Source organism: Rhinoderma darwinii, chromosome 13 (genome assembly GCF_050947455.1).
Source record: "Rhinoderma darwinii isolate aRhiDar2 chromosome 13, aRhiDar2.hap1, whole genome shotgun sequence".
Classification (NCBI taxonomy): Eukaryota; Metazoa; Chordata; class Amphibia; order Anura; family Rhinodermatidae; genus Rhinoderma; species Rhinoderma darwinii.
In genome coordinates this window covers 11,930,312-11,946,332 of record NC_134699.1, presented here as the reverse complement: position 1 = coordinate 11,946,332, position 16,021 = coordinate 11,930,312, and the positions used below count along the sequence as shown (strand labels likewise).

General features: G+C 42.0%; 1 protein-coding gene across 2 annotated transcripts in view; it reads left to right on the top strand.

Moving 5' to 3' along the window:
- The first annotated feature begins 8,055 nt into the window (after positions 1–8,055).
- Positions 8,056–16,021, top strand: part of LOC142665707 (cadherin-like protein 26) — a 48,223-nt gene continuing 40,257 nt past the window's right edge. For both annotated transcript variants that reach the window (XM_075845458.1, XM_075845457.1), the window contains exons 1-2: positions 8,056–8,176; positions 14,551–14,631. In XM_075845458.1, coding sequence (XP_075701573.1) covers positions 8,147–8,176; positions 14,551–14,631 — 111 coding nt within the window. In that variant the 5' untranslated portion in view covers positions 8,056–8,146. The remainder of the gene's footprint in view (positions 8,177–14,550; positions 14,632–16,021) is intronic.

The window sequence follows — 16,021 nt, the reverse complement described above, 5'->3', positions numbered from 1 at the left end:
TTCTTCCAACCATGCAGAACTTTTTGAGATATCATTCGAAAGCTAAAACTTGAATTGTTCTTGAGAAGTTCTTTTAAAATGGAGCAACTAATGAAGGGTGAGGGGGCTGTAGGCAACTCCCAATTCTCCAGTACCCTCAGACATCATGGCTGTCATGGTAACTTGAGTTCCAAGGTCGATAAGTTAAGAAGTTTGACCCTATAACCCCTCCGTTCTGTACCGTTCAGAGCCTCAGTCTCTTCATGAGTTTTTGAATGTTTATAAAAATCTTTTTCAGAGTCTCATGACGTCAAACTTTTTATAAAATCTCATAGTAAACATTCCTATAATAACCTGCATTGTACTAACATGCCACAAGGTCAATCCCCAATACCCACAGGCCACAGTAATGATGTAAAAACTAAGAATAAAAATATCTATATATAAAATGATCCAGCGGCCCAACTGGTTTTTCTTTTGGGGCCCTGAATGTTCTATAAAACCTTTTGGTTCTTATTTCCCTTTTCAGGACCCTCCTCTATTAGTTGTAGCTGTTTGGTCCTCCTACTCTGGAGGACCAAATATGACCATGATTTACACGAATAACCTGTTGATTTCGATGGACAATGTGCAATGCTTCATTTCCCCTGGGGTGGTGCTGCAGGAAATTTAAACACTTGCTGCAGGAAATGTAAACTCTGGATTGCAGCTGATCACTGGGGGTACCAGCAATTGGAAACTTTGTGATCATTGGGATACACTTCTAACGTGCAGGCATTGTCCAAAGGGTCCAACTTTTTTTTAAAGATGACCATATGATTTACATTGTTTCCAGCAAAAAAGTTCAGAATCCATGGCTATGGGGGGGACGGACGGACATACCTATTCTCGGGGGCAGGGGACGATTAGCCAGACTGAATATTTCCTGGACAATTTATACTATGGTCCAGGCCGCCCGGTCTCGTACCTTGTCCAGCAACCTGTCCATCCACCGGGCCGCCGGCGTCTGATTGTGTCCCCCGCCCGTGACCGCACTGCTCCAATCAGAAGTGTCTCACCAATCCCTGTTGCCCTCCAGGACTATTTTAGCCACCTTCACAATACCCCAGGTGCCTGATCAATATTGGAACAACCTAGAGTTATCCAGCTACCCGTCTGTATCCAATCCGCTATTGCTATCTGTGTTCAAGCCTGTATCCCATCTACTATTGCTATCAGTTATCAGCCTCTATCCAGTTATCTATTACCAGCCTGTATCCAGTCCAATATTGTTATCTGTGGTCAGTCTGTACCTGCCTGTATCCAGCCCGCTGTTGCTATCAGTTATCTGCTGGTATCCAGCTACCTGCCTGTGTCCAGCTATCTGCTATCCACCTGTGACCAGTGATCCATCCTTCAAGGTACCACTTGCCAGTGTTTTTTTCTTGGCTGCTTGACCAGCAGCTACTCCCCCGGGACCACCTTAGTGACCTGGTTGCCTCCCCGCAGTGAAGACCCGATCCCCGTACGGGGGTGAAAGTGTGAAGACCGGGTAGGCTACTTAGATAACGCCCTTACAGACGGCCCTAAGCCAAACCGGTGAAGTAGCACAGTGGGTCCACAACCTGCTGGTCGTAAATCATCATCTTTGTGTTTGGTGTCTACTGAACCTTCCACCTTCATTCACAATGTACAATTGAGCGATTGGGAGGATCAGCCCATAATGGGGCCTCGTTATTTGCATTAATGGATATAAGTGGAGGTGCTACACGTAGAAACCAGTCAGGGCACAAGAAATAGAGCTACGGTTTGGTGAATGGAGCTTAGAGGAAGGGGCGGGGCCACCCGATCCCAGGCAAATTTACTATAATTGACACCAAAAACAAGCAGAATTTATGGCGCAAATCTATGACCGCTCATGGCTAGTGTAAAATTCATTTTCTGTCGTGTGGACAGCTAGATATACGCCTAGTTTAATAAGAGACATACACCTTTTAATAAATTAGGCGCATTTTACTCGAACTTTATTTATGTTATGACTGGAGTATGAAACACCAGTCTTAATAAATGCCCCCTAATTGTTTACATCCAAAGGCTGATAATGTGTCCTGCTTACACAGCTGCAGAGCTTGTTACAAGAACTCTGATATAAAGTAACAAGTCCTGCAACTTTCCTGATCCAATTCATATTCAGAAACCTGATGAGTAAAAAAAAATAGCAGAAATAAAATACACTGTACACATAAATCACGGCTGGGAATGGCTGCATTGGCATCTTGCTTGGCAGCGGATATGATAATACCGTCATTGACTTCTTGGCATACTGCAGAATATTAGCAGGAGAAACAGCCATGCGTCTCCAGTGTCAGCCACGGCTGGATACCTCATTAGGCACAGCAGGCCGAAGTTTATAGAGTCAGACGTATAATATTCTGCATTGAGGCCCCCAAAAACTATATTCTGCACACGGGCCCCTGCAGCTGTGAACGGGGCCCCAACTAACTGGCTCCACCCCTTTTTTTATGGATAGTCTGAACCAGTGCGGAGCTTTCCCTTTAATTAGAACTGTAAGCTTTGCAAGTAAAGGAAAAGCGACCAATCCCAAGGATCCTACCCCGGGGGCCTGAACAGTAGACAGCGGAATTAGCCCTCTTGCAAACGACCAAGTGCGCCCAATAGTTTTCACGGACCCATTCACTTTAGTGGGTGAAAACTAACCTGACTCTCTAATCCGTGGAAAGATAGAACATGTCCTATCTTTCCACGGATCACGGACGGGACTCGGGCGGCACACACGGTCATGTGCATTAGGGTTAAGTGATTGGGGCACCATTGGGCAGGGGTGTAGTTGTGGGAGGGCAGAGGTAGCAGTCATGCTCATGCCCCTCTGCCACATAAAAAGACACCAGTATTATAAATGGCACATAGTAGGTTGTGGCCCTATTGAAAATTTTGTTTTGGGGCCCAGGAGCTTCACGTTACACCTCATGGTGTGGAGTACAATTTGAGGGATGGAGGAAGGAGAGGAGCTGCACAAGGCAATGGACTACTACGGATACTTCATAGATAGGCCAGAGGGGCGGGCAAAGAGGACTGCACATGTGTGGAGGGGGTGGGGAACATTTTGTATAAATTGGTGGTCATGGGGCAACTAAATGAATTATTGACCATCCGATAGCGATCATGATGATTTTAAGAGACTGAGGGTGGTGGTGGGGGATTTTTAAGTCACTGTCTTGGGTCCCAGGAGAGCTAATTCTGCCCATGCTTGTCCCATGCCACGTGCCGTTATTGTCCTGATCTGCTCTTCATAGACATCAGTAACTATTAACCATCACTCGCACCGCTGCCCATTAGTACCAGAATTTTTCTTTCCACCAATTACTGATACAAATGTCATCCTGGCCGGGAGGATCATTTATATTCCTGATGATCAAAGAGTACAAGCCATTTCTTCTCCGCAGCTAATGAGTGATGCCAAGCAGCGGGCACCGCCAATGGCTCCTTCTATCAGAGTCTGGGAGACGATCTATCTGGAATTTGTTATTTAATTGTTTTCTCCTGATGTACAGATCTGACCCTTCCTCTCAATTACATTACTGATACGCTACACGACGCTTCACAGGGTATTAACTATTGCAAAGCAGCAGTATACTTCGGGATAAGAATTTTAGTTAAAGGTTAACACTTTATCCTTAGAATATGGCCTCCTCATGTTATTGATCCCACTTAAAGAGGACCTGTCACTAGGTCATATAAGTTGACCTGGGTTACTGACCTTAATAGCGCTGTCTCCCTGATTCCAGCGTTTTTTTTTTTTTTTTTCTGGACCCCCCTATTCGAGAGATATGGCCCCCTGTTGTGTTGGCTCCCTATATGCTGTGGTTAGCCAACAGGGTGGAGCTAGCTTCCTGGCCTCTGCTGCTGACCAATCAGCGTGAGGCAGCTTGAGGGTGGTTCATGCCCTGTTAGCTAACTACAGCAAATTAACATATAGGGAGCCAACACAACAGTGGGCCACATCTCTGGAGCGGAGGGGTCTAGGAAAAAAAGTAAACCAGTTCAACTTATATGACCTAGTGACCGATCCTCTTTAAGGGGTAAATTAACCACAAATGCCTCAATAAGAGGGAGCAATCCACAGATTAACAATTTCTCTGCCACAGATGCCCACATAAATGTTTGACCGAAACAGATTCCCCTAAAACAGTGCACCTGTCTTTAATATCCCATATCAGTTTGCTATCCACAGTTTCCCCTATGACTCTGCACTGTAACATTGTGCTAAACACAGACTCCCCAATAATAGTGTGCTACCCAAAATTTTCCCCATAACTTTGTACCTACCACAGGTGCAACATAACAGTGTGCTTGACACAGATTCCCTCTAATAGTGTTCTATCCACAATTTCACTATAACATTGTACCTGCCAAAGATGCCTCCATTATATTGTACCAGCCACAGCTTCCCCATAACAATGGGTCTCAAAGAAATGCCTATATAACAGTGTGCCAGCCAAAGATTCCCCCATAACAATGGGCCTCCTAGAAATGCCTCTTACCAGTGGCACACACAGATTTCCCCATAACATTGGGCCTCCCAAAGGTGCCTCCATAACAGTGTACCAGCAACAGATTCCTCATCACAACGGGCCTCCCAGAGATGCCTCAATAACAGTGGGACTTCCACTGATGCCCCCCATAACAAGGAAGGTGCCAGACACAGATGTCCTCATAACAGTGTGCTTCCCAGAGATTACCTCATAACCGTCTACCTGCCACGTCCATAAAAGTGTACCTGCCACCCCCATAACAGTGTACCTTCCACTGTTTCTCCATAACAATGTACCTCACAGAGATACCCCATAGCAGTGCTAGCTACAGATTATTTACCTTTGGTGCTAGCTTGGACAGCTGCATAGGATCCAGATCATGTACTGAACATCAGCCCCTCAGACATGACTGTAATCTAGAGCTTCTCTGCTCCCAGTCTTTGGGATCCAACCATAGAACGAGGAATGTCCGGTTCCAGCGATCAGTGTAGATCCCAGTGGTTGGACCCCTTCTAATCCAACATTTATCACCTATCCAGTAAATATTAGGGATACCCTTTCAAAGGGGCTGTCCACTTTGGACTAACTTAATTACTGTTTGAATCAGTTTATCATCAGGGGATCCTTCTGAAGATAAGCTGATCACAGTGATCAGCTGTAACCTGAGGTTGAACCTGACAGCAAATGTTCAATTGCTCTGCAGTGCCACCACAGGGGAAATGAAGTATTACACAGTTGTTTTTTTAAAATCCATGGGCAGTTTTTATTGAAATGCTGGGTCCTCCAGATCAAGTCGCACTCTGGCTAAGGCCTTATTCACATGAACGTGTTATACGTCCGTGCTACGCGTGTGATTTTCGTGCGCGTCGCACGGACCTATGTTAGTGAATGGGGCCGTTCAGACTGGTAGTCAATTTCACGCAGCGTATGCGCGCTGCGTGAAACTCACGACATGTCCTATACTTGCCAGTGTTTCGCGCAACTCGCACCCATTGAAGTCAATGGGAGCGTGCAAATCGCGCACTTCACACGGAAGCACTTCCGGGTGCCGCGTGTGATGCGCGCTATAGTAGCAAAATAAATGAATGAAAACAGAAAAGTACCTCGTGCTTTTCTGTTTGTAAACATAAAAACAGAGTGTCATCATGATACCGGCTGCGCGAAAATCACACAGCCACGCACCATATGCTGATGTCACACGGACCTTTTGCGTGCAAAAAACGCAGCGTTTTTTGCGCATGCAAAACGGACACGTCCATGTGAATAAGGCCTAATAGAGGAAGGTCCTGAGGTGAGACCCTTCTATTAAGTCTGAGTTCACTAATAGGTTTTCTTCATCCAACATCTTGACTGAAAATAATAACTCAAGAATTTTGTGAGGATATTTTTGATTTTACTGAGAATTTTTTTTTTTTTGGATGCACCATCGATAATAATACAAATAATAGGAATTGTTCAGATCTGAGCAGTAATCTCTTTTTTGTTCCTGGACCTCTACCGGAGATTTGTGAAGCTTACCACAAAACATCTTCAGAATTCGCTTTAATAATGTCTCTCAGTGACAAGTCCCATACAATCCTCTCTGATTTATTCTCTGCCAGGAATGTACACAAAGTATGGAGACACAGATTTACGATGGATTGTTACGGGATGAGAGACCCTTATTGTCCCGAAGTGAGGGCCGCAACTGTTCCTTCCCCTGTACAGACTCCATTCTTTCAGTGATGTGGCTCTTTCTGGCAGGATTGTGTTATTTGTCGGGGACTGGGGGATAAAAATTCAATTTTAGGGCTTATTCACACGAACGTGGGGAAACTCGGACGTGAAAAACTGCTGTTTTTCACTTCCGAGTTTCACCCATGTACGACCCATTTTTACGGATCCCCATAGACTTGGAGGGATCCGTGAAAACGGAAGAAAATAGGACGTTCTTTTTTTTCAACGGACCCTTCACACGGTCCATTGAAACAACGGCCGTGTGAACGGCCCCATTGAAATACATGCGTCCGTGTGACAGCCGTTGTTGTAATAGATTGATGAAAGAAAGTGGTAATGAAAAGAAATTTTTTTTTTTTTATATATATATATATTAATATAAAATGAAAAACAAAGTGAAAATAAAGTAAAAACTAAAATCAAAACAAAAATAAAACATACAATATAAAAATCAATAAAAAAAATGTGAAAAATTAAAAACCTAATAATAAAAAATAAAATAAAAAAATAAGATATTATTCTAAGAATAAGATAGAACAAATAAAAAAAATACATAAAAATAAAATAATAAAGTAAAAAAATTAATTAATTAAATAAAACATTAAAAACTTTTCTAATAATTGTGTCACTTTTTGCAAATGTTCTGTCCTGAAAGATGTTTTAATATAATTAAGCAAGACAAAACATTTAAAGGGAAGTTCCATATCTGATCATTATTGACCGTTTTGTCAGCAAATGTAAAATTAAGCGCATTTATGCTACTTGTGGACGTACCCTCAGGTTTATGTGATGGGCTCTCAAATTTGGGATGCCTCTTGTCCAATCATTGTTCGCTGGGATTGTTCAAGTTCACATTGTAGCCTGTTTGGGATGTGTCTGTCCCTACTCTTCTCAGAACTAAAAGCCATTCTGCCCGAGGTGGGTGCGAGGGTGATAAGATCACCTTCACACCCACCTGAGAAATCCTGGGAGACTGGGGAGATCGGCACACTCTGTACAATCTGCTCGAGTCTTGAAATCAGGGGGATAATGAACTTCACAGCTATTCCATGGTCACGCGTTACAATGTATCGGCGACACTGCTCCTCATAAGAAAGATCTGGTGACAAACCGCAGGAGAACTTACTATAATGTGTCATGACTTTACTAGAGAGGAGGCAGAGGGAAGAGACTGACATGACTATCGTAACCATGGAGGGACATAGGTCTGCATAGAAGCTGTATACACAAAACGGAAGAAAGAGATATTTTTTTTACAAAAACAGTTTTTAATTTTTTATTTTTTTTGCATTAAAGAAATAGTTAAAAAAAATGGTTGCAAACGTTTACATACCCTTGGATGACATTCTGATTTTCTGATACAGAGCTCCAAATCCCCTGCATAGACATAGAGTTAAATGACAACATTTTGTCTGCCTGCAGCCACCACTAGGGGGAGATTAGCACTGAACTCAATAATAAGACAGTATGCAGTAAGCTCCTAAGCTCCCCCTAGTGGTGATATTATTTAGAAACTATTCATATATATTCATCTATATGATAAAAAATATATATAATAAAAAAAAGGTAATATATATATAAATATAGATAATAAAACAAAACCAAGGCAGAGACATTCTATATATGAAATACCCTTAAAGTGACTTTTGTCCTATATGCACCAGTCCTGCTGCCCTTCCCCCATGTTACAATACGCAACATATCACTGGGCAGCTTCATATTAATTTCCACCTCCAAAAAAGTTTTAAAATTTGCATAACTGGCTACATTTCTAGTTTAGTGGGGGCGGGGGAGTCATCCTGAGATGGATACTGAGAGTCGTACACAGATGAAAGGAATGTTTGCTGAGGTGTAAGGTTGCAGAACAAACTGACGGTGCTGCGGATCTCCCATTGACTTTGTTGGTTTTCCACTAGACCATGGAGGGGATTGCTGGGAAAATTCTTGTGGTAAGAGGAAATAATCTAATCTAATCCTTTAATCTAATCTAAGAAATTAATTCCTTGTTGGTTTATTGTAGAAAGTAACTGTTCGTAAAGTTTTGCAACAGCTAGAAAGCAAGAGGTTGGAGATCACCTGCGATCATAGGGATTATGGCAATTTGTGGGGCAGAAAATGGTTAGATCCAACATAGACAATCATTGTAACCATTTACATGTGACGCTCATCATTGTTACCCAACTTTAACAGAGCTGGATTTATTCATTAAAATCTTTAAGGCTGCATTCTCTATCAGTTTACCTGCAGCCCCATGTAAAGCACTAAATGTGATATCATGATGAACTGTTGAAAATGACAAACTCAACTGTGATGCAGGTGCGTATATTTACATATGTAGCAGAGCTGAGTTTTTATGTTTATTAAGAGGATTGGGGCGGCATTGTTTGTACATTGAGGTTACTCTATTGGTTTATCTGCAGTCCTATGTAAATGCACAAATGCAATATCACCATGATCTGCGCCAAATGACAAACTCAGCTGTCCTATGTATGCCGATGTATATAATAATACTCATATAAGAATATAAGAATAATTATGCAATGAGAAATCATTATATAACAGCCCCCGACATCTTAAGTCCCGATACTTGGTCAGGGCAGTGGGGGGGGGGGGGGGGGAGCCTGCCTGGGTCAGACTTCTGTCACCCCTTTGTCTCTCAGGAACAGGGGTGCTAGGAGGAGCAAGATCAGTAGTGGTTAGCTGGGTGCCAAAAGTCTGCTGCAGATGACAAACTGAGCTCTGCTACACCTGTATGCACTGTATGTATTGCAGGTCATTAGTTGGAGTTAATTGTACATAAGTGTATAAATCATCTTAGTAGAATGACACATGGATTAGTGTTGTAAACTCATGTCTGGTGGAGTACACTTAAGTGCAGCAATTATAGAATAAGCGCCGAACTTACAAGCTCTGTTATTATTCTCCATTTACAATGTCTTGACCATCCCCCTCCGCAAGAGCTCCTTCACTAGAGACTGCGCCATTTTACTGTCTACGGTTCCCATGCAGTCCTAACACAAGCCGGTTACATAGGACTGCATAGAAAAATAACACTAATAATATTGAATGGGACTGCACCCATCATTGCAGTAATCGAGTGGCCCCACTAATGCAACTTTTTAAAGCATTTAATGTGTTCGGAATGTATCTTCTATTATATGTGTATGTAGAGATGTAGCAGAGCTGAGATTGTTATTTGGCATTCAGTGCACACAAGAAAATTAACAAATTCCGCTCTGCTACATCTATTTAGATGTTAGAAGGCTCAGAGGCATAACGTAAAACTCCTGGGCCCCAATTCAAAATCTGTAACAGGGCCCCTGTCCTACAATGTGCCCGCTGTCTGATGTAGGAGTAATTTTAAATATACTTGTAACTTTTAAATATACTTTCTGTGTCAATACCTCACCATTTTCAAGATCTCTGTGTGCTGTCAGTGAATGACATTCTTGTTTACACCCTAAGGTTGCAAATCTGTCCAGATCTGTATCACGCTAACACGGGTGCATTCTTGCTACAGTGTATCAGAGTTGTCTCTTGTAAGATATATGGTGTGATATATTAATAGTGGCGTAGAATTCATGAGATACGCACACACATTGCACTTTTGTGGTCAATAAAGCACCCTCTTTTTTCACTATAAGCCTTTGTGAGTGCTGCCTATTTACTGCTTTTTGTCTAGAGGGACAGTGGTCAGCTCCCTAAAGCTTGCACCCCCTTTCATGTAAGCCTGTGCTGCTGGAATCCTATCTATCTATCTATCTATCTATCTATCTATCTATCTATCTATCTATCTATCTATCTATCTATCTATCTATCTATCTATCTATCTATCTATCTATCTATCTATCTCATATCTATCTATCTATCTATCTATCTATCTATCTATCTATCTATCTATCTATCTATCTATCTATCTATCTATCTATCTATCTATCTATCTATCTCATATCTATCTATCTATCTATCTATCTATCTATCTATCTATCTATCTATCTATCTATCTATCTATCTATCTATCTATCTATCTATCTCATATCTATCTATCTATCTATCTATCTATCTATCTATCTATCTATCTATCTATCTATCTATCTATCTATCTATCTATCTATCTATCTATCTATCTATCTATCTATCTCATATCTATCTATCTATCTATCTATCTATCTATCTATCTATCTATCTATCTATCTATCTATCTATCTATCTATCTATCTATCTATCTATCTATCTATCTATCTATCTATCTATCTATCTATCTATCTATCTATCTATCCTCTGTTTGACCAGTAGGGACTTTGTATTGCAGTCTATGAAAGTTACTGTTTCATTTTGTTTGGCTGAGAAATCAGAGATTTGGGGATATTTGCACGCATTAACATATCTCTGTTTGTTTTACTGCTTATATTCCCTCTTTAAAGGGAAAGTCCACACATCACATGCACAGCGGCTCATTATGTGCAGATTAACAAGCAGATGCAGCTATCAAATATTTATCCTAATTGCATATTACACAAGTTCAGTTTGGCTGTTGTCTCCCCCTACAATAATCCATGCTGAACGCGTGCCCGTTGTAAGCTCATTACAGGCTTTAGGTCTTCACGGATGATTTTCTGTGTCATTGTAGGTGCAGCGTGGAGTTAATAGGTGAAGAACATATTTCTCCATTGTTTTGCAGCATATTTTACTCTTTACTGCACCAAACCCAATGTCTATCAAAATTGACATCAATTCTTATACGAATATCAATCTATATGTGTGTTTGTCTATGCCCTGTCTTCAAAATAGCCCCATAAATCAGTAGTACATGTTAAGTTGTCCCTTCCCCACCTGTAGGCGTTTTCTAAATATTCAGAAACCTGCTCTGTCCTCCTGAAAGTCTATCTGTAGTAACTCACTAAATTGAAGACAGGGTGGAGGGGGATGCAGCTGCAGTTTCTCTCCCTCTTTGTCTGTGAGTCTGCATGCTGTGAGAGGGGAGAGGGAGCAGCCGGGAGCGGACATCTAATTAGCCCAGAGGGCTGAGCAGATCTGTTAATTTATAGCAGGAACAGTCTTTCCACTTGGCAGATATGGAGAGAGAAAATATGCATTTTTAAAAAGACCCATAAATGAAAGCTGCCGCATGGCGGGCTTTAGAAGTCATAATAAAAGGGAAGATCTGAAACACACAACACCTTTAAGGAGAAACCGGACCATCCGAGAAAAAGTGTGGGGTTAGGAGTCCATTACTGTCATTCCCTACACATTGCCCTTCATGGTTGTCTCATTTTTGAGAGTTGGCTTGGTCTTTAGATGCTTGGGTAATGCCCTAACTTTCCATGTTGTGAGTCACATGCTGTTCTCAACGTCAAAACTTTTTGGTTGTTACGCTTAGAATCCATCGAAGTTCCTTAGGCACATTGTGGGGACCTGGTTACCTCCACACACCCTCAAGAACAGTTAAAAAAATGCAGGAGACTTGTAACTAGATCTTATTTTGAGTCTGTGGAGACCCAATCCTTTCTCGTTCTTCTCCCCATACACAACACTCCGCATGATGGAGGACAGCGGGAATAAAATGTTATTTACAGTTCATGGCTCCCGTATAATGTTTACTAGACCTTGAGTGGTGCTTGACCACCGATTAAACCCCTGGAGATGGATATTGACCATTTCAGAAGGTGTCTTCTTGCCGAATCTTGTATGGAAGCAACTCGAGTGTTCAAGTTCTTACCTAGGGCTCTTTTTAAAGCTCTGTTGATTCTTGCTGTGCTCTGCCCAGAACACAGCCCAGGGCTTATTGCAAGATATATTCAAGGTCACAGCCAGAACAGAGTTTATTAAATGAACACACACACAATATTAACCGCTTCAAGACCAGTAAAGCCACCATTCGCGGTCCAGAAGAGGTCTTAGGTTCTTCTATCGATGAGTAATTCTGAACACATATACCGTATATTATAGACAATAGATCAGGAAATATTTTTTTTAATTTGTTTTTTCTATATTATTTTGTATTGTTTTCTTGGTGGTGGACTTCAAAAACATCAGAAGGTTTTAGGATCAATGAAGTAAGACATAATTCATTCTAATTATATTCTATCAACCTTCTAAAAACCAATGACCATTGTGAATAGACGGGAAAATATTCTGGTCCACAAGAACCTGCCAGATGTTCCCCCAACCTTTCCTTGGAGTAGTAAAGAGAGGTGGGACATCAGGTCAGATCCCTCCTCTGTTGCTTGCTATCAAGCTAATGTGTAAAGGATCTGCCAGCCACAACTTCTGTGTATACGCCCATGGGTAATCAGTCTGCACCTGGTTCTATGTCTCTGAGACTGACTCCATCTTCCACCACTCAGGATGGCAGGCTTAGGAGTGGGAGAGCCTATCGCAGCCTGGCCAGACTCAGCTAGCTCCCGCCCTCTGTCTATTTATACCTGCCTTTCCTGTTCCTCCTTTGCTTGTGATTATTCTCGTGTGGTTTCCTAGCCCTGCTGCAGCTCCTAGCTATTTGACCTTGCTTCATTCTGACCCCGGCTTACTGACTACTCTCCTGCTCTGCGTTTGGTACCTCGTACATTCCTGGTTTGACTCGGCTCGTTCACCTCTCTTGTTGCTCACGGTGTTGCCGTGGGCAACTGCCCCATTTCCCTTTGCTTGTGTCCCCTTGTCTGTTTGTCTGTCGTGCACCTACTGAGCATTGGGACCGTCGCCCAGTTGTACCCCGTCGCCTAGGGCGGGTCATTGCAAGTAGGCAGGGACTGAGTGGTGGGTAGATTAGGGCTCACTGTCTGTTTCCCAACCCCCCTGTCATTACATAATGCCTGTGGATAGGAGGAACCCTGCTCAGGTTTACACCGCCCATGAGAAAGTGCTCTGGGACCAACTTGAGTTGAGGGACCCTCCCAATGACCCTCTAGCTATTGCTAGGTAAACTCTTGCCAATGACGTCTCATTTTCTTTGTGCGTTGGTTACATTCCTAAACTCTCTGAAATTCCACCATGGTCCTGCACGAACCCCTCTGCAGGACCATGCCACTTTTTGGTAAAGTCTTCTTCCTTTGTGTGGTATCTCTGTCTCAAGACTATTTATTGTTCCTTTGGAAGGCTGAAGTTGCTCGTTCAATGTATAAAATTACTACATCTACCTAGAAAAGAAATTGCCTTTTCCCTATCCAAAAATACCATGTATGAAATACTTTTGGCCGGCAACTTTTTTTTATCTCAGTCACTAACATTCAAACAGATAAATACAGAGCTAATACTGGAGGAAAACAGAGTACAGAGAGGGATTGACCAGTCAGGACACTCATCTTTTAGCCAGAGTAGGGAACGGCTACAAGAGCATCTCTCTGGAGGAACCGGCGTGTCCATTGTTTTAAAGGGGCACTGTGTTATACTTCATTCCTCCTGCAGGGAAGTTGAACTTCCTGTTGGGTTCCTGCTTGGATTTTCAGCAGCGAGACACCCTGTGATCAGCTTGTCTTTGGAGGACTCTTCTACTATAAAGGGATTATCCAAAATGGACAAACCCTATAAATGAACAACCCCTTTTGCATGATCCTATTGGTACCAAGGCTAATGAGTTACGGTATGCAGCCATGTTGTTTCCTACCTGGCTTGCCTTGACTTTAATTCAGTCAAAAACCCTGAAAATAGTCAGAAGAAGTCAATTTATAGTGTAGTTCTCAGAAATATTTCACTTGTCTGATAAATATGATTGGCAAAATGGCAGCACAATATATATATATGTATTTCGAGGTAAATATTAATGAAACCCATGGTGTCTGGCATTAAAGAGAAAACCAGTATGATGAAAACCACAGACCCTGCCATGTCTAAGGAACCAGTACATAGACGATTGTTTTCTGGCTATGGGCTGCACACATTGAAATTGACTAAACCTGTCAATGTCATGCAGATATCTTCATGACAGATTCATGACGCTCTTTAAATTTTAATGCGGCCCAGATATTGTTTGGGTCACACCTGTTCCTTCATCTATTCTATTGTCACTGCAGGACTGAAGAGACCCTTATACATAGAAGAGATCCCCCAGGGGTGTTTCAAAATTTACACACCATTTACACATTCAAGGTGTTATCTGTGGATTTCCATAGGGTTGTAGTTAAAGGTATTATATTAACTTAGAGCAGGGGTTTGGCAACCTTTGGCTATTTAACAGTTACAAAATGAATACATCAAGAATGATGGGAGTTGTATTTTTGCAACCGCTGGAAAGTCACAGAACGTAGACTAGACCAGTAACATCCAACTAAACTGTGTGTAATGTACAGTACATGGGGCTCACTAAGTCACATTTATCTCATTTTAGGTTCTTCTGGTGGTGCTGTCAGATGTGCCCCAATGTCAATCTTCTTCAGGTACTGGGAGGAGCATCACCCTCAATAATAAGGTATGGAAAATCCTCATTGGCGATCAATGATTGCACACCACTTCACACTTTATATTTACAATTAAACTGGAGTCACTGTGTACATACATGACATTACTTATCCTACACTGATCCTGAGTTACATCCTGTATTATACTTCAGAGCTGCACTCGCTATTCTGCTGGTGGAGTCACTGTGCACATACATTACTTATCCTGTACTGAGCCTGTATTATACTCTGGAGCTGCACTCACTATTCTGCTTGTGGAGTCACTGTGTACATACATTACATTACTTATCTTGTACTGATCATGAGTTACATCCTGTATTATAATCCAGAGCTGCACTCACTATTCTGCTGGTGGAGTCACTGTGTACATACATTACATTACTTATCTTGTACTGATCATGAGTTACATCCTGTATTATAATCCAGAGCTGCACTCACTATTCTGCTGGTAGAGTCACTGTGTACATACATTACATTACTTATCCTGTACTGATCCTGAGTTACATCCTTTATTATACTCCAGAGCTGCATTCACTATTCTGCTGGTTGAGTCACTGTGTACATACATTACTTATCCTGCACTGATCCTGAGTTACATCCTATATTGTACTCCAGAGCTGCACTCACTATTCTGCTGTAGGAGTCACTGTGTACATACATTACATTACTTATCCTGTACTGATCCTGAGTTACATCCTGTATTATACTCCAGAGCTGCACTCACTATTCTGCAATTAAAATCTTGCAGCATTTCATGTTGGTTCTGCACGGAGAATGTTTTAGTGAATTGTATTCTATGTAGTGTTGTCTTTACGCCAGATATTGTACAGTAATCTAAAGCTCAGCTAAGCTGTTAGGGGTCGTGTCTGTTGATAAGTTGTTAACTATTTCCAATGACAACCAGCAGAACTGTGAATGGAGCTCTGGAGTATAACACAGGCTGCAGCCCACGATCAGTGCAAGATACTCAACTTTTTATGCAAATCATATTTGGTGGACATACTCTGTAATATAGTGATTTAGAGAAATATAAAGCGCAACTCAAGGTCATAGAAACCCATAGCAAAATCAAAATGCAACTCTCCTCCTCCATAGCAGGTAGCTGGACACAGGCAGATAACTGATAGCAACAGCGGACCGGATACAGACTGATACAGGCTGACCACAGATGACATTAGTGGACAGGATACAGGCTGGTAACGGATAACTAGATACATGCTGACAACTGATAGCATTAGCAGACTGGATACTGGCTGATAAGTGATAACAATAGCAGACAGGATACAGGAGCATACAGGACCCTTCGCTGGAAACGACGAGGTTTTTCCAATATTGCTCAGGCCGGGTGTGTCCAGTGAAGCGGACTAATATACCTGGTGATTGACAGGGGTAGACTGGGGA